Source organism: Girardinichthys multiradiatus, chromosome 4 (assembly GCF_021462225.1).
Source record: "Girardinichthys multiradiatus isolate DD_20200921_A chromosome 4, DD_fGirMul_XY1, whole genome shotgun sequence".
NCBI classification, from domain to species: Eukaryota; Metazoa; Chordata; class Actinopteri; order Cyprinodontiformes; family Goodeidae; genus Girardinichthys; species Girardinichthys multiradiatus.
The window spans coordinates 21329519-21349096 of record NC_061797.1 but is presented as its reverse complement, the minus strand read 5'-3'; the positions used below and the strand labels follow the sequence as shown (position 1 = coordinate 21349096).

The 19578-nt window shown below is 38.8% G+C and overlaps 1 protein-coding gene across 5 annotated transcripts in view; it reads left to right on the top strand.

Annotated features, from left to right (window-relative positions):
- Positions 1 to 155: 155 nt before the first annotated feature.
- The window catches only part of pcdh17 (protocadherin 17), a 94555-nt gene continuing 75132 nt past the window's right edge, over positions 156 to 19578 (top strand). For 2 of the 5 annotated variants that reach the window (XM_047362993.1, XM_047362992.1), the window contains exons 1-2: positions 156 to 889; positions 1660 to 4455. In XM_047362993.1, coding sequence (XP_047218949.1) covers positions 1960 to 4455 — 2496 coding nt within the window. In that variant the 5' untranslated portion in view covers positions 156 to 889; positions 1660 to 1959. Of the gene's footprint in view, positions 890 to 1498; positions 1574 to 1659; positions 4456 to 19578 lie in introns of all 5 variants that reach the window. The other 3 variants (XM_047362991.1, XM_047362989.1, XM_047362990.1) reach the window with 2 other exon arrangements.

Below are 19578 nucleotides of genomic sequence, written 5' to 3'. Positions count from 1 at the left end.
ACCGTTTCCGTTATTGTAGCCCCGCACAACAATGAAGTGTGATATTTGAAAAAACACAGATGCGCCGCCGCTGCACTAAGACCCACCAATCATTTGTAGTCTGTACCCACGGCGACTTTTGAATCCCACCTCCTCTTCCCACCTCTTCAAATTCATTGGCTGCCACAGGAGTAGCGACAATGTTTAATGCACCATGCGGTGTCCGGAGTCCAGTCAGTGAGAGGAAGCGCTCGCTGTGCTTAGGGCTGTGTTACGTGCTGGAAATAGTAAGTAATGAATGGGCTTGTGTAGATAAAAAAAAAAAAAAATCTAAATTTTCTCTGACAGCAGCATGGAGACTTAAACCAGAATGCGGCATTGTTGCTGACCACTTCCACATGAGCTGTCTGTGCGCACTTTGACGGGGGACGACGCACAAGGACAAACTGTCACTACGAGAATCAGTAACTCTGAGCTCTGAGTCTCGGACGTGGGGAGAGAACACCGATCGTCCTTTAAATATCCACAAGGGATATAGGCTTCCTTTTCCACACATCTGGATTCTTTTTCTTTTGCACAATAATTCTCACAACCCTGTTCCATCCTGAAAACAGTGACTCACTGCAGGCAGGAGGCGAGCCGCTGCATCCTAATCAGACAGCGGAGAGGACTTCAGCTCATTGACATTACAGTCATACTTTGGAGCACTTTTTTTTTTTTATTTCTACTGCACTGTACTGTAGAGTGCGTGTGCATCGGAGGCTTGTGGCTTACTGCACACGGAGGAGAAGGAGGATACGGGTGGTACCTTTAGTAAAGTGGAAAATGAACAATCTCTTCAACGCGCTGGAATTGAATGTTTTGATTTTTACTGTTACCCTTTTGAACTAATGGAACAGTTTCTCCCATGGTAAGTAAGATTTAGTTTTTTTATTCTTTATGTCTCATCCGCGTTCGCGGTTTTCCACCTGAAGCTCTCACGGTTGCTCATTTTTAAGCCAGTGTTATGCGATAACCTTTTCCCGAACACGCGGACGCAACAGCTTCTTTCAAGGACTGTTTAGCGTCAGAGAGAGAAGCTGAGTTGTGGAGACGGAGAGCAGCAGTGGAGAGAATTACAGGCTGTATTGAGATGTTGGCCGCTCATTTCTGACTTTTTATAAGGCTCATTTCAAATATCCGGATTATGCGGATTTGTTAATGCGTGTAAGATCATTTTACATACACTCCTTCAAATAGCCGTCACAATAGGCCATCCTCAGTTTTACGCCTGCGGCGTTACCGCATTATTAGAGTTGCCCTATTACACTTCAGTCAGCATCCTCAACATATGCATGGGTCATTATCTTACTGGGGTCAGATGCTGCATGCACACCACATATAGATTTGAAACAACAGAATCTTAGATTTTATTATACATGTATAGGATGTGATGAACATACTTGCTGTCCGTGTATCTATGGTTCTGAGCGTCTTTCCAAGGTTAACTAATTAACAATCTTCTCTCATAATTGTGTAGATGAATTACACATGAGCTGTGTCTCATTTTTGGCTTGGCAGTGGATCTGAGTTCATCTGATTTCTCTCTGGCAGGGTAGCGTGTCTTTCTGTTTTTATTTGATTTACTAATTAATTTCCACATAACATGTTTTTTTGTTTTTCTCGTTTTCTTTTTTTTAGGTGATATGAGTGAACACTTACAATGACTATTCTATTGGAGTCTGGATCTCGATTATTGTTGAGATGAGTCTGGGTGCTCAGCTGAATATAAATTAGGTGTTCAGTACCACAGATTGCTTGCTGGGGAGAGAAAGCAACAAAGCAAAGACAATCTACAGCGACAAATGTCAAGACATCACATGATGAACTGGACTCTTTTTTTTATCCGTCATGATCTAAATACCAGATTTGAACAGAATATCAACAGGTCACAGATAGAATAATCACTGCACAGATTTAAGCAGCTTTTACTGAGTGGAGATGCATCTTTCTATTTTCTTTTTCCTCCTGTTGTGGGCTCAAGCCTTGACATTGAAAAACTTGAATTACTCTGTCCCGGAGGAACAGGGTCCAGGAACTGTGATTGGGAACATTGCCAAAGATGCCAGGCTTGGACTCGAACAGATTGGGCAGGGAGGACAGGGTAAGAAAGCCAACTTTAGGGTGTTGGAGAACTCAGCCCCACATCTTATTGACGTGGACCCCCAAAGCGGACTGCTGTACACAAAGCAACGCATTGACAGGGAAACATTGTGCAAGAGAAACCCCAAGTGCCAGCTCTCTATGGAGGTGTTTGCCAACGACAAGGAGATATGTATGATAAAAATAGATATTCAGGACATCAATGACAACTCACCTGTTTTTCCTTCTGATCAAATTGATATTGACATTTCTGAAAATGCATTGCCGGGGACTCGCTTTCCTCTGACCAGTGCACATGACCCTGATGCAGGGGAAAATGGCCTAAAAACCTATCAAATAACTCGCGATGACTACAATCTCTTTTCCTTGGAGGTAAAATCCCGAGGGGACGGGACCAAATTCCCAGAATTAGTCATTCAACGTCCACTGGACAGAGAAGAACGAAGCCATCACACTCTTATTTTGTCAGCCACTGATGGTGGAGAATATCCTAGATCAGGTACAATGCAGATTAATGTTAAAGTTATTGATTCCAATGATAACAGTCCGGTTTTTGACCAATCATCATATGTTGTAGAAATTCCTGAAAATTCACCTCCTGGAAAAGTATTAATTGATTTAAATGCCACAGACCCTGATGAGGGAAACAATGGTCAAGTAGTCTATTCTTTTAGTGGCTATGCCCCAGAGAGAATCCGTGAGCTATTCTCAATAGATTCTAGAACAGGGGTCATAAAGATTCAGGGGGAAATTGACTATGAAGAGAGCTCAGTGATCGAGATTGATGTTCAGGCAAAGGATCTAGGTCCCAATCCAATCCCAGGCCATTGTAAAGTCACTGTTAAAGTGCTTGACAGGAATGATAACTGGCCATCTATAGGCTTTGTGTCTGTGAGACAGGGAGCCATCAGTGAAGCAGCACCCCCAGGCACTGTCATTGCTCTGGTCCGTGTCACAGACAAGGACTCTGGCAGGAATGGGCAGCTTCAGTGTAGGGTTCTGGGTAATGTCCCTTTTAAACTTGAGGAGAACTATGATAACTTCTACACAGTGGTGACAGACAGACCCCTGGACAGGGAGGTGCAGGATGAGTACAATGTCACTATTGTAGCCAAAGACAATGGTATTCCTCCTTTAAACTCCACAAAATCTTTCACTGTGAAGATTCTTGACGAGAACGATAATGTTCCTCGCTTCACAAAGTCAGTCTACCTTCTTCAGATTCCTGAGAATAATATCCCTGGGGAGTACCTAGGTTCAGTTCTGGCGCATGACCCAGATCTGGGACAGAATGGCACAGTGTATTACAGTATCATCAACTCCAATGTGAGTGGGGGAGATGTCAACACCTATGTTAATGTAAATGCAGCTAATGGAGCCATCTATGCTGTAAGATCTTTTAACTATGAGCAAATAAAGTACTTTGACTTCAAAGTTCTTGCTAAAGATGCAGGATCTCCACACTTAGAGAGCAATGCTACTGTGCGCATTAGTGTCTTGGACGTCAATGACAACATTCCTGTCATAGTTTTGCCGCTTCTTCAGAACGACACAGCTGAAATCCATGTTCCACGGAATGTAGGAGTTGGCTACATTGTTACCACAGTGAGAGCAGTAGATAATGACTATGGTGAGAGCGGAAGGCTCACCTACGAAATCTCAGATGGCAATGAGGAGCACCTCTTTGAAATTGATCCTGTAACTGGGGAGGTCCGAACGGCCCACCCTTTTTGGGATGATGTAAGTCCCATTGTGGAGCTGATCATTCGTGTGTCAGACCACGGCAAGCCAACTCTAACTGCTGCCGCCAGACTCATTATCAAAGCCTCCAACGGGCGTCCTCCAGATGGACTTCCACACATGAAAGACAATCAAAACTGGGACATGTCACTGCCTCTTATTGTGACTCTAAGCATCATATCCATCATGTTACTAGCTGCCATGGTGACCATAGCGATCAAGTGCAAGCGGGAGAACAAGGAAATTCGTACTTATAATTGTCGTATTGCAGAGTACTCGCACCCACAGCTGGGAAAAGGCAAGAAGAAGAAGATCAACAAGAACGACATCATGCTGGTGCAGAGCGAAGTGGAGGAGCGGGATGCCATGAATGTGATGAATGTGGTAAGCAGCCCTTCCCTGGCCACCTCTCCCATGTACTTTGACTATCAGACACGCCTACCACTCAGCTCACCAAGGTCAGAGGTCATGTACCTCAAACCCACTGCCAATAACCTCAGCGTGCCCCAAAGCCACGTGGGATGCCACACCAGCTTCACAGGCCCAGTCACCAGCACTACAGACACACCTACTAACCGCATGTCCATCATACAGGTAAGAGAAATTGCATTCTTCTCCTTCACTGTGGTACCACCGTTTTTACATCACAAGCCTCACAAAGCTCCCATTTCCTACATTTGCTCTTTGTTTCTTAAAAAAAAAAAAAATTAAAATGACATGGACAGACGGTAGCAGAGTGACCCAGGAGCACAGAAAGAAAAAAAATTGGAAGGGAGGGGTGAGCTTTAGAAGGATTAAGCCGTCATTATGGTGCTCACATAGAACAGAGTCGATGACATCAACACAAATCTGTTGTGCCGGAAATATGTGACAACAGGTTATTTTTTTTTTCAAATCAGCCTGCGTGCAGTAATTTTTAATTTGTTTTAAGTTTTTCTGTTCTTGTAGGAGAAAGTAATTTATTCCAAAAACTTAATTATTTGGTCCTATGAATTATTATCTAGCCTTAAAAATCTACTATCTAGTAAATATCGAGTATTGCCCTACCTTTTAGGGCTAATGCAATCTTAAAGTTCTAAAGAATTATCTATAAATAACACATAAGTGTTTGTTTCCTTTTATTTAGTATACAATGCATTTACTTTGTTAAAGCAAAAGCTTATATGAAGAGTAAAGTATCTTTAATAAGTGACTGCTGCAGGTTTAGTATGTAATGATATTCTAAAGTTTCTTTCATACTTATTCTAGTGGTTTTAATTCCTAGAGATTAGGAGATTGTACTTATTTTCTCGCCTACTTTATACGTCTTTGTGCCGAATACCAGGGTACATAAGCCTCCAACGTGATAAGTTCTCAGAGTCTTTGGCCTTAAGCCCATTAAAAGTCTGTCGTGGTCGACAAGGATTAAACCCAGCTTAAGCATGTGCTGTATTACACGGAACCTAATGGGCAGTCACAGCAAAGTTATCCGTTGTTTTGTTTTCTTGCTATATCATTTGTGGTAGATAACTTTCCCCTCTAATGTTAGTTTTGGTGGGTATTGCTTCCTTTATCTGGGTCAGTTTATTTTGTTAACTATGATGAAGGCCTTAATATTCCCCCAAAATCACAAGTTTTATGTTCTATGTACTCCTTGTGTTTATGGAGTGCTTATTTAGAACAGATGAATTCTCAGAGTAGAAAAAGTAAACAGGTGCAATTCAGAACCAGTTATCCTTATTCTCTCTACTTACATCCTGATGGACTTTAACTATTGTAGTCTAGGTTAAGCTGTTTGCTTGTTCTCTGACAGAGTTCAGGACGATGATTGTGATCAAATGTGATGTATTCCCACCAGGAAAGAAGGCAAATGTCTGTTGTTCTCTCTTTCATTCTTTGCTCTCCGTCTATTATGAACAGCTGCGAAGGCCAGAGGTCAATACAAAGAACGTTAATGCTTCCTATTATGAGGGACAAAATAATTGCTCGTCCATTCCATAGACGGTTTCTCTGCTAATCTAGTCATGATGAATTGGACTGCATTAGGCTATCACACACCCATTTATGAACGTTCTTCCTTTAAGACTGTTACAGGCAAAAAAAAAAAAACAAACAAAAAAAAACAAGAGGGATCAGCAGATTCTATAGTGTCTTGTTTACGGAAGGTCCCCTCAATGCATGGGTGCTTTATTGTATTATTCAATAGAAACCTGTGTTGAGGGAGATGGCCTGAGGCATTAAGTTTCTTCAGAGGCTGTACAGAAACATATCACTTTCCTCCCTTCTCCCTCCTTCTTCCTCCAACCTCTCTCCATTCGTGTGGACAGTAAGTAACCTGAGTCATGAGTGTGTCTATGGGAATAATGTCAGGAAACAAAGACAGAATTCCACTCTATCGATCTCAAGGCCTCTCTGCCCATCTGTCACTGTGGTTGCCACAGCAGTAAGGCTAAATAGGAAAAATAAATAAATAGATGGATAAACTAGATGAACATATCACCTCTTTGAAAAGGCACCTTTTTGGTGCTGCCTTCATCTGTGCATTGTGGAGCAACATTAGCTGCCTGTAACTTGTGGTCTTTATCTGCAAAGCTGGTTTACTCCAATAATATTTTAAAGTGGTGCAATAGCAGACAGGCCGGGATGGTGTTTAGCTTAAGCAGAGGAATGATATAAACAAATCAGCAGAGCTCCGACTTGCCTTATTATTCTCATCACCATGCAAGGACATAACGTAGTGGAGAACGTTGTGTCATTCATAAACAGAATTCCTGAGAAGAGATGGATAATATGTAGCGAAGCCTAATTCCGCTTAAGGCGTTGAAGGAAATTACTCTGTATGGAATCAATAATAAAACCAGTCTGCAGCAAAATTCCTTAGGGTTCAGGATGAAGGGACTGTAATATTTTTGCTCAAAACAGCTTTCACTAAAAATGACCAAAATGGCTTAGATTTGCCAATCTGGAAGCCGCAGATGGACTAGTTTAGAGGCTCTTTTAAGTTTTCATTGTGACAGAACATTAAAACACTGCTTTGTCAAAAAAAATGTTGAGGCATTGATGTAATTTTACAAACTTGTGTATTATTTGATATACTTGAAACTTAAAATGATCTCTGTTAGACGTGAACCTTGTTAATAAGATATGAGTGGATTAGTAAAAAAGGGGGTGTTTAAAAGGCTATAAAAGCTGCCTTTAGGTGGCAGCATTCTGCCTTTTGTGGGTGGCATTGACACAAGGGTGGCCAGGAAAACGGGGCTCAAGTATCTGCTGACTTGTCAGTCGTAACTTTACTAAAAGACTTCTTCTGCTATGGTTAGATATGATAGATTTGGAATCATTAACTATAGCAGGTTCTTCACAAGCAGCCTGTCTTACAGCATGCATCTGCTGCAGTTTTGATTGACATTAACTTAACTCACACTGAATCCATTATCTGGTCCTTTTAGGAACACAGAAACATAAAAGAAAAATGAAATCATCATAATGGCTTAAACTAAACCACATTTTTGAATATTTTGTAAATGACTGATGTTTCTAATCTTATTCAGTGAATGTAGAAATTGCAAGAAAAAAACAACTGTTTAGTGATGTGATTGTGACCATTAAAGTTGCGTGTTTACTATGCTGGGGATTTTTCACTCTTTTGATCTATTTAGGTTTAGAATATGCATGCCAACATTTTAACTGAAGCAGATGTTGAGAGTGGATGCTTCGAGGGATGGTCTTACTCTGCATAATTTAGGGAGATTGTGTGTGTTCGTGTGTGGGTGTAGCGTCATTGTGTATTCGAGGCATGTGATTTAAGCCTTTAGCTGGCAGGCTCCGTGACAGAGCCCCTCTCTTTTATGAGCGTGACAATCTTGCGTTTGTCCGAACCTTGAAACACCCTTCCTCCAAGAGACACACACGCACACACACACACACACACACACACACACACACACACACACACACACACACACACACACACACACAACAATGCACATGTAGGTCTGTTTTTAAGGATTCCACCAAAAAGTCTTATCTAGGCCTCAGTGGTATATTGTATTGAAATTGCTCCCACACTTCAGTAGCCATTGAGCCAATGAATAGAAAATCCACTATATATATTTAATTTTTTTCCTCCTTTCATCTTTTGATATCTGCTTTGGTCTGGAGCATCCTACAGAGTAAGTTTAGTAAAGGTATATATATTTAAACCTGTCAGGTTTTGCTGTATAACAACAAAATGTGTAGGCAGGTACAGCAAATAATGAGAAAGCGTTCAAGAAACCTTCTGCAATTTGTGTTTATTTGTCCCCTTGTGGGGCTACTGAGTCTCTAAGACGGATCTGTTCTATTTGAGCTTGCCAGTACATAAAGAAATATTATCCTGCCTTAGGATTTATTTTTGTATTTCTTCAAATAAACCTGCCCCTACTGTACATAACACACCACGATGAAATTTTAAATTATTAATAAGCACTCTTATGTCTCTTCATGCAACCCAAAGCAGATATGATAGAGACAACTGGGAGGAAGAGCATTCAAACCAAAGGGTGTTACTCTGGGGAATAACTGCAAATTGTTTTATCTCTTTCCTTAGAACATACAAGTTTGGATAACATGTATTTTATTTTGTTCGCTGTTTTATCGGCACCATTGAAAAGCTGTGCTTGTTTTCATATAGATGCGTAAGAATACCTTTAAGCGGCAATGAGCATAAAGCTATATTTGCTTCCTCATTCATTAATAAATCATAACGTTTGACAAATCAGAGCAAAAGCAGAAGATGTAACAATAAACATTGGAGGTCTCAGGCTACTTGTTTACGAACCAAAGCAAATTAGGATAGCTGAACTCAGAGAAAGTGGGGAAACCAGAACGTTTATTATAAGTGTTTATTTCCTTTCTGGTTTGCTTGAAATATGAAGCAGAGTGAGACCAAGAGTATAAAGCAGTGTAGTAACCTCTCAAATAGCATATAAATTTTTGCTCTCCTATGCGGGAATTATGTTTTTACATTTTATGAAAGATGGAAAGCAAAAAATCAAATCTGATTGCAATGTGCAACACCCATGTCTTTCATCTTCCCACATTTATTACATGAACAGAAATAAGCACACAGAAAGTTTGTTTATGATTTAAGACAGCTTTAGAAAGGAATGTTTTATTTATTTCCAGTTATTAAAAATCCAAGTAACCCTGCTAAATAATTGATTTGTTGGCTCCAGACTTTGCTTGCCACTACTTACAATTTGCCCTTCTAACTAAAAACAAACCTTACATGGTGTAGACAGATATGGTCTGATCTGTTGGTAACCCACTGGATACCAAGGCAGCGTTGTCCATATGGTCGCAGCACTTAGCTGTGCTGCATAATTTCATTATTTTAACAGACCTCCCAACCTGGCAGTGCAGGCCAACAAAATAATTTTTATATTTTTTTTGCAAGTGTAATGAAAGACACAGGAAATGAATACACAAGTTGGCCTTCATGACAGCCAGGTTGACCGGACACATTAACCAATTTTCTTGGCTCAGTAGGAAGCAGCCGATTGGAGATGACATGAGCTTGATAATAAGACTGTGGCTTGTCGGTGGATGCTTGCTCTCTCATTATTGTGTGCTTGTGTATGCCCGACTGTGTTTGTGATAGAGGGGAAGAAGTTGATCAGGGTTTTAATGTCTGATTTAGTGATACCCAGGTTTCAGAAAATCAGTTCTGTTTTTTTTATCAAGCACCATTTTTCTTGATTAACTTTTAATAAAGAGACAGGGATAGTCTTATGCAGCCTTATAATTATTTTCTATTTCAGTATGTCAAGCATCCTTCCTTCTTTATTTATGGATGCTGTCTTGTCCAGCACTATCTTGTTTGCAAGACCTTATTGAGACCAAGAGTTGCCCATTTTCTATTACACTACAGGTGCACACCTACACAAGATATATATAAGCGATTTGCACCTTAAAATACCTCTACTGTAATGTATTTTACATGATACAGAATATTTCTTGAAAGGAATACATTTTGTCAAACAAGAGCCACATGCTACCGGTTACCTTGGTGCTGAATTTTGCTGCAAACAAGTCAGGCACAAGAAGCCAACCTTTGATTAAGAGAGGCTGTAAAGACAGGAAAACAAAACAACCTTCACAGCAAAGGAATCAGATTCAGCTGTCTATGTGTATTTCTGTGCGGACAGGTGTGTGCACGCTGCCTCACACCTGTGCTACTACCAGCTGAGCTCTGAAGCACAGGTCTTGCTGGTTTCCTCAAAACGAAATGGTCTTCACTGTCAGGGCCACCTGTCCCCTGTAGGCTCTGGATCCCTCCTGGGGTCTTCAGACTTGGCTTTTTAAGTCGCGAAGGGGTCTTAGATGGAGCAAAAGACAGGCTCAGATTAGAATGACCACACATTAATGTGCAACAAAATGCATTACACACAAGAGGTCGCCTAGGTGTACAGAACATGGTGATGTATTCTTTCAACTGCCAGCAGCTGGGTCTCCTTGCTGTAAATCAAACGGTCCCAAAGTCAAACAAAGTAGAGCCCGTTCTGCTGTGCCTTGGCTCTACTCCAGCCTGAGAGAGCTTTTATTTCTGCCACATCTTCTTTCACTGTGCCCCCTAGGCATGTACTGTAGAAACAACACGTAGCTCAAAGAATGAGTTATGGGAATCTGTTCTCACCTTCTATCTCATTAGTATAAGAGAAATGATTTACCCCCCCGCCTGAATCTCTCGCTCCCTCTCCTTGTCCTTGTCTTTTACAGTTCAGCACTTCTTCAGCTTCATCAGTGATGTGATTAATTGTTTGGAGGCATTTATCATGCATACAATCTCATTTGCTATAATTTTACCTAACTGCATGTCAAAACAAGCTGTTATAAAAATGACTCCCTCTTCCTCATACAATCACAGGAGTACATTACTGTCAGGTTACGAATAGAAAATTATGATTTCCCTCCCAATTTGTGTCCAATCCTATTTGGGTTTGTGCACGGTCTGTATGAGGGATTGTGAAACTGAAATGGGAGTGATCCTCCTCTTCTGTTGCTGCCTATATCTATCGCACAGTTTGAAATCTGACCCCCGTGTCTATAGCCTTGAGTGTGTATGAGAGAAATTGAGAAGGCACTGTGTATTTCAGTGTTGATGGAAATAGAGGCGAATGTACCTCACTCTTAGATGCTATTGCCTAAATAAAGAGCCACTAAGTGGTGGGCGCACAAGATTTGTTGTCAAACTTTGACGGTGTCTATTCTTACTGGTAGCAGTGCTAAGTGCTAATGGCCTTTTGAAAATTGTATATTTGACCAGTCTCATCTTTTTTTTTCCGTTGTGCCACACAGATATACTGAATTGGCCCCTCGCCGGGTTTATGTCTTTGCAAGAAATCTTTTTGGGTCCTTTAGCATTCAGATCAATTGCGAGTTTGCTCCGTTTCCTATTGATTTTTGCTCTGTTTGGTTCTGACTTACTGTTTTTTATTATCTGTGCTCTTAGCATTGTTAAGTAAAAAACAGGCCTAGAGTTCTTGGCTTTTGCTCTTAGTTTTAGGATTCCTTTTCTTTCTCTCAGCCCATGTCATCTCAGATAAGCATTGCAATTGCTCATGTTACTGAAGACCCAAGCCAAATTCATAATGATGAGATTATGTTGTCAACAGTACAGGGTGTATATGTCTGCTGTATTGATCTGCGCAAAGTCCTAATAAATGAAGTACGACGATGGAAGCTTTGGCTCAGTAATAACTCTGAACCGATCTCGCTATTTATATACTCTCAACACTGCTGAGATGATGGATAGAATTTTTTTTCATTTTCCCCTTGTCTTTTTTTATTCTCTGTCTTAATTCATCTTTTCTCTTTTCTCCTCTCCTGTCTGAAGTCACGCCAACATGCTTAGCCAATATTTTTGCAGGTCGAGAGACATGGGTACTGCTGCGGGAGGAACCAATCAGACAGAATGCAAGGGTGGGAGAGCAGGGTGAAAACAAGTTAGCAACGCCTTTGTGTGTGTGTGTGTGTGTGTGTCCTTAAAAGGCTGAGGCTTGAAGCAGAGTTTATCTATGTATTTGAAGAGAAGGTCAGCAGGATTTAGAAGCTCAGATTATGTGTGATTGTTTCTACTGTGGGCTAGCTGATTAATGCCAAAGCTGCTCTGCCAGATCCTTGATGCACCATAGAGACACTTAAAAGAGACAGAGAGAAACTTACATCCAACAGTCTGACAATGGAGCATTATCCTAAAGCTTGTTTTTCTCGTTTTTTCCCCAGGTGCAAGGATAGCTTTCATCCTGTCTTCCATTCTTTCTTATTCAGGCTCATCCTTTTACTAAAATACTACTCCCCCATTGGCCCAATAAGTCACCTTGATATAAATTAAGTTAATGTACTTTGTATCTATTTGTCCATTCATTAGGAGGCAGAGAGGGTGGACCTGTTTGTGTGTCCATGTGCACTGGTGTATGTATTAATGCGAGACCCATGCATTCACTCTGTCAGTATTTGTGTGTTTCTTTGTCTGTGTCTGGCCGGTATTGAGCTTTGGTGAAAATGTAAGAATCCCTTTCATCCACTGGACCCACCACCACCACCACCACCACCATTCATTCAATTCAATTCAAATAACTGTGTTCTTTATTGTTTTATTCATAAACTGTCTTATTTATCTGCCAACAAAACAAGCAATAATCTGCAAAATAAGATTACTTAATATAATCAGTCTGCCAGTGTAATTATTGTTTAGTTAAGTTAAGTAGTGGCTCGCTGTATGCTTATTTAACAATTAATCTTAACACAGAAACATACAGATATTTAGTGACTTTATTTTATAAATGCATCTTTCTGCTATGGTTTCTTTTTAGTGAATATTGTGTAATATTTTCTAATTACTCACATAAACCACCCATCTTTTGAAACAGGGAACTAATTCAGATGAAACAAAAGAATTAGACACAAGTCATGTATACTTAACTCTGCCTAATAATTGACGCTTTTACTGGAATTAAATGACTTATTTAGTAATGTTTCCTTTTGTATGAGCACAGTAAAACATAATAAAAAAAAGCTAAATTAGAGCACTGGCAGTGGTTTCTTACTATCCTCAGAGTTCCATTGAATGAGATTGTGTCTTTTTATAAGGCTATTTTACAAAAGATCATCTCTGAGTTTTTGGTTTAGACTGTAATTAACTGCTTTTGGGTTTAGTAAGAAACATGATATCAACGAGAAAAACATAAGAGCAGCAAAGAGCCGCTAAAGCTGAAGTTGCTTAAAAAGCTGCATGAGGCTTTTGCAAAAAATCCAGAAAAAAACCCCAAAAAACTAGAACGGAGTTCAAGTTCACAAGTCCGAATCCGATTTTTAGATCAAAGACAGAGGTGTAGGTAAAACTTATAATCAGGAAATCCAATTCAATAAATTTGTGTACAACTTACAAATAAATGAAACTGCTCTACATTTGTTTCTCTGTGGGCCTCTGATTATGGACATTAAAACATATCCGTTTTATTTTAAAAATTAATAAGTTCACTTTATTACTTTTCATGCCTCAATAAAGATAATAATTCTATAAAAAGAGTTTACAAAATAAGTAAACTGCACTTAAAGCGCAACAAGACATTGTAAAATCAAAATTTCTGAGGTAAATGGACGGAAGTTATATAGCGCCTTTCCAGTCATATTAACCTCTCAAAGCACTCTTCGCTAGAGCCCCATTCACCCAGACGCAATCACTAACACTTAAACATTCTTACACTGATCGATAGGCAATTTGAGTGCCTTGCCCAGGGGCACATCGACCAGTGACAGGCAGAAGCTGGAATTGAACCCACAATTTTTGGATTGCAAGACGACTACTCTTCTCACTGAGCCGCAGAAAAATAATTCAAATTTATAAAGGTTAATCTAATTTAAGTTTTGTAAAAGATAAACTTAGATGTGTATTTTGTAGTAACAGAATTCACACCAGAAGATCGTTACCTGAAAATTCCATTTGTTATAAATCAAAGATATAAAAAAGAAACAGTAAATGTAAGCAAAACAACAGGTTTTCTGGCTGAAATACCTAAAACTGGAGGCACATTTTAGGTTTTTATACTGCAGGTTTATTTCTCCTTCTATATATATCAAAGTGGTTTCAGTCTTCTGAAAAGACTCTCAGAAATAAAGTGAATACACCCATATTTACATTGGAGAGCATTGCATAAAGGGGGAACGCCCTGTTTAGTTATTCCACTACATATACAGCTTGCATGTTTGTCTCTATGATACTGTACAATATCTTCTTGTATGATGAAAATATTTTGTCTGTAGCAAGACCTCAGCTGAGTTTGCTTTGGAATAGTGAGGGTTTAGACAGATCAATGTAAATTCTAGGCTTTAGATAACTTTAGCTCAAACAATTGTAAATATTAATGAGCAAGTAAATGAGCAAGTAATAAAGGATTAGTAGCACTCACTTAAAACTCATCTACTGTGCTGTCTAGATAGTTAGGGATTAGTTGTGCTCTCTAGATAGTTTTAAATGTATTTGATAAAAGTGGAATCAAGGAAAATATTCTATCTACCACTTTTCTGCCATGTTTTTCTTCATTTTTAAAAATGTTTTCTTCATTAATAATTAAAAGATATATACCGGCTGTAGCCCAGACGAGCTGGTAAAATCTGTCTGTACAAAAGAGAAGTAAGGGAAAACAGCAGTAAAACCTTATTGCACAAACTGCTGTGTTGCTCTTTTTGGCTGGATATTTTATTTTGTTTGCTTTTCTTGCGTAATAATGAATCAGTGCTAAACGTCACATTTATCATTCACTTCTGGGGCCAAACTGCAACTGATATGTATCTGATAGGAGTGTAAACATGCATTGTGTCATTTTCCCTTCCTCTGAGCATAAAGGTTTGCTCTGGAATGGTTCCAGAAGTGGAAGCCATCATTTAGTTGTCTGCTGAATTGTTGTAGTATTTATGCAGACGTAATAATGCAAAATAAAATTGTAAATATAAAGAATGGTCTACTTGAATTGGCTTTAGTTAGGATTGATTTTTTGCATTTCAACACGTTCACAATTCAGTGAAATTTATGTTCATTTGGTGAAGAAGGTACTGCTCTCTACATTTTAGTCTTCACATATGATCATGATCAAAAGACTGAGATGCTAAAAATGAGCATCCTCTGTAGGGTGGCTGGGCTCAACGTTAGAGCTAGAGTAAGAGGCTTTATCATTTGGGCAAGCTTTATCATAGAGCCACTGTTCCTCTGCATCAAAAGAAGGGTTCGGGTCAGCTGAGGAAGTTTAAGCATCTGATCAGGATGCCTCCAGGGCATCTTTCTTTGGAGGATTTTCATAACCATCACACTGTAGGTAGAAAGATCCAAAACTAGCTTGATGGACTATACAGTTATATACCTTCTGGCCTGGGAATGCCCTGGGATGAGCTAGGGACTGTCGCTGGAGAGAGGGATATCTTTATACAATTAAATATACGCGTGGAACTGCATTCTGGGTTTCACTAGGAAAAAATGGTATGTTAATGGTTCACTGCAGTTTTGGATTCCTTTCACAAAAATGTCAGTTTTAGGTTATTAACACAAGTTAACTAGTCTCATATCTATACCCAAAAGAAGGACACAGACATACATCCCTCATGAATTCACTGCATACTTACCCTAACCTTAACCTTCACAGATTTAATTGTACCCAAAAATAACCCCCTATAACCTTACCTATAGAGCTTTTACCATAAAATATAATCATTTAATATTTTGTTTATTTGCCTTTTGTTTCCAACAGGGAAGCGATCCACACAATACGACTGTGTCAATGGATTTCCGTCCCAACATTATGAATAATAGAAGTGCACACACATACACAAGGACACTGACACACAAATACAGGCTCATGCAGAATCATGCACAGATTATCTCGCACATGTAGACACCAATTCCCTGGTCTGGTTGAAGAGGATTATGACTTCTCTCTCAGCCCCCAAAACCCTAGGGTCAGTCATATGAATTTACTCAATTTGAATTTAGTTTGCAACTTGTTAGGCTATGAATTGCGCCAATGCCACCCAGATGAAACTGGAATTAATTTTTTTACTTGAATATCCCACTCACATGGTATTTTGGTGATCCCACAGTCTGCTTGCCTGAAGACAAATGTACAGCAGCTTGTGAGGCAGTGGATTTTTGCAATTTTCTACACTCATGACTTGCTTGTCATGCAAACTGAAAGCTGGCAGAATTAAATTGATGTTGATTTTTGCTTTACAAAACAAGAATCATTTGTTTAAAGGCAATCTAAAATTGGTGGAAAAATTGGATTTTATTTCATGCATAGAGAAAAAACAATTTCTTTCCCATGAGCTGTAACCACTATGTTTTGTTATGATAGACAATAAATAACAAAATACAAATTGTGATTTTGAGAAACTCTTGCTTATACAAAAAGAAAAAGTTGCAAAATGCTTAACTCATGTCTGTGTTCATGGAATTGAAACTGCCTCGCAACATGGATGCACTAAATGATATAGACTGAATAGCACAATAGGCTGAATCAATTATGATTCTGAAATACTGAATTAGTTTTTATTTGCTATTTTTGTTAGAATGTTATTTGAAAAATATTGTCAGTTGTGCTAGTCGCACTAGTAAGTTCAGTGGTATATGATGCACCAAGTTAGTTGCACCTTGTTTAGTTAATATATCTACAGTGTGTGCTGTAGTCCTTTATAATATAGATATGAGACTAGATGATAACAGAGGCTGTGTAGAGTATTATGCTCTGTTCCTCCTAGTGCCTCTAAAAATTAATGCAGGACAAAGAGCAATGACCCTCTAATGATCTTCTCAACTTCCCTCACTATCTTTTGCAGGGCCCCCTTGTCTGAAAATTGCACCTACAATGCCATGCTGAGATACACTATGTCTCAACAAAAGCTCTATAGGGAGTTGTGAAATGCAAACAAGGAGCCTGTTTTTCAATCTGGGTGGTGTTATTTGACAAGGTGAGGTCTTCAGACATCTGTCCTTCAAGAAACCTAATGGCATTAATTAATCTCTGCACAGCGATCAGTGATCTTCAGAGGCTGATGATTATCTGCTCCATTTGGCCCACATTGAGCACCACCTTTTGGTCTCTGCCTTTAGCTGTTTGACTTCTTCCCTGTTCTTTGATCCATCATTCCCATAGATAGGTCCCAGTACTGCAGGGTGATCAGCAAATTTCTTAATCAGGTTTTCCTCATTTGTGGATGCACAGTCATGTGTTAAAAGCAAGAGTAGAATTAGACTGATGACACAACCTTGAGGAACCCAGTGCTCAGCATGCTGGATGGGAAGAAGTTTTTCCAGTGGTTTTATAGAGGAATCCTGTTTTCTTCCCAGGCATACTAAAGGCAATGTAAAGCTTAATTATCAACAGAATCACGCTTTTCACTTCACATGACTTCATTTATGGCTTCTTTTTTCTAAGGCTTAGGGGACAGGATGCAGCATATTTGTTAATTCTATGTAAAGATTTGCCAAACTAATGCCTATTATGAACTGTGAATGAGCTTTATAGTCTCGCAACATTTACGGTATTCTTTTACCAATGGATTTTTAGGCCTGATCCCCTTTCAACACAGGAAACATAATGGAGTATCCTCTGCCATGATGGCACAAAAGGAAGCACCTTCACACTATTTGAAACACAAGACTGTGTAAATTAAATCAGGCAATAAAGACTATACTTTTAAAAGAAAGTATTTAGTACATTCAGATGAGAGTAATTAAAGAAGGTAATGGAGAGCATTGCAGTTGAGTCATTTCCATAGATGACTTGTATTTGGCCTGTCAGGGGTTACCTAATTTTTCAGCTTTTGTCTAACAAAATAAAAGTGGGAATGACAGAGGTTATCATCAGTTTAGATATAGTTAAATTTGGCTTATTAGCAATAAAACACTGCTAATGTGTTCATTAAAAATAGGTGTATAATAATGCAAAAAAGCCTAATCAACCGTTAAACTATTTTTGCAGCTTCAACATAGATTTCTAAGCATTACAGTAATGAGAAAAAAAATATTATATTTGTCATAATTTTAATATGGCGGGTTTACCTCTATGGTTCACAATCCCTAAATGAGTTTTATCTGTCTAAACGACTTTAAACGTTTCTCATGCACAGCATTACATGTGTCTACATAACTTGTGGTGTGCAGGAAATTATATGTAATTTTTGCAAAGTCAGGTAAGTTACTGAGTTAGATGCAGATAAAATTTTATATTGCCAAAGTTTTGTGTGAAAATGATTGTATGCTTAAAAGGGCCTTGGGATTAAAGTAGTCTGAAGAAAGAAATCTGGTAAGTGTTGGACAAATATTTTTATTCTATTTTAAAGGCGTCTGTTGTTGATGCTCTCCTCCTGCTCATCCTAAATTTCATTTATTTAGTTTCATGAACTACTTAATGAGATTAGCTTCAGAGTGGTGTGTGGGTAAGCATCACCCCCTCAAAGCTAGAAGGCTGATAGTTCAATACTCATTTGTGGTCTTTCGGTGTGGAGTCTCCACATGTTCTCCCTGTGAATCCATGTGTTTTTTTCTAGGTACGCCAGTCTCCTCCTTCAGTAAAATTTGAAGTTAACCTCAGGTTTGAGCATTGGCATTGTTGTGTCCCAATAAGATGAATTGGTGACCTGCGTAAAATTAACCCTACCTCTTATCTGTTGATTGCTGGTTTAGAGTCAGTGTGTTGTATTAAATTTGGAACAGAAAAGAACAAAACATCTATTTGTTTCAATTTTTGATAAAAGTGATGTTGACTGTTTGCCCTAAGCATTGTTTTTCAGATGTTGCAGCTTATTATAATCTTTACCCAAGGGGATGCTGGTCAACATTATGATTTATGGGTAATGTTCTTTTTAGTTTGATAAGGAAGATTCATTTAATAGCTGCGTAATCATCCTATTAATGAATCAATTACATGCAATGCATGGGAGTTAAAAACTGATTTTTAAATATATTTTTACTATCAGAGGGAAAGGGATTATTCTGTATTATTCTATAATTATCAAGACAACACATTTTATTAAGGCTAGAAGAATATTCCAGTTTATTTCATAATAATGTTTTCTTACACCTTTTAAAATAGACCAGGCCACTAGATCTCTAGCACATGTAATGATAGCCTATATGTGTAGATTGTGTGTACAAGGTCATGTATATTTACCCTGAATGGAGTTTTGGATTGTAATCTCCACAGGTTTATTCTCTTGAGGACGATAGGCTCAAGTTAAAGTTTAACAGTACTTTGTTAAATGTCAGTTTCAGGGGGAATTTATCCCTCAGAGTGTTCTTTTCATGCTCTTTAAAACTAATTTAGTTTTCAAAATTAAATGACAAACATTATTACAAATGGATAAAGCGCCTTACAGAGAAAAGCCCTTAAAAGTGATGGACCCTCATAAGTGGTTACTGTTAAAGGCAAATGCAGCTATTTGGATTGTGTTGAAAACTACCTCAGAGTCTAAAGCAGCCATTTGCAGACAGAAGAGAAAAATTATATGTTTATGCTTGCTCAGGCTCCACTTCAAATGGAATAATAGATTACCAGTAACGACACTGACTGTCTTTCCTGTTTGCTTCTTTACTTGTCAGTTTATTTAGGCTTGAAAAAAACAAGTCAACTTTTTCCTCCTGCATCTTCCAATTTTTATTTGTTTATATTCTACATCAAGTATTTCCTTTTAAGACATGTTCATGAT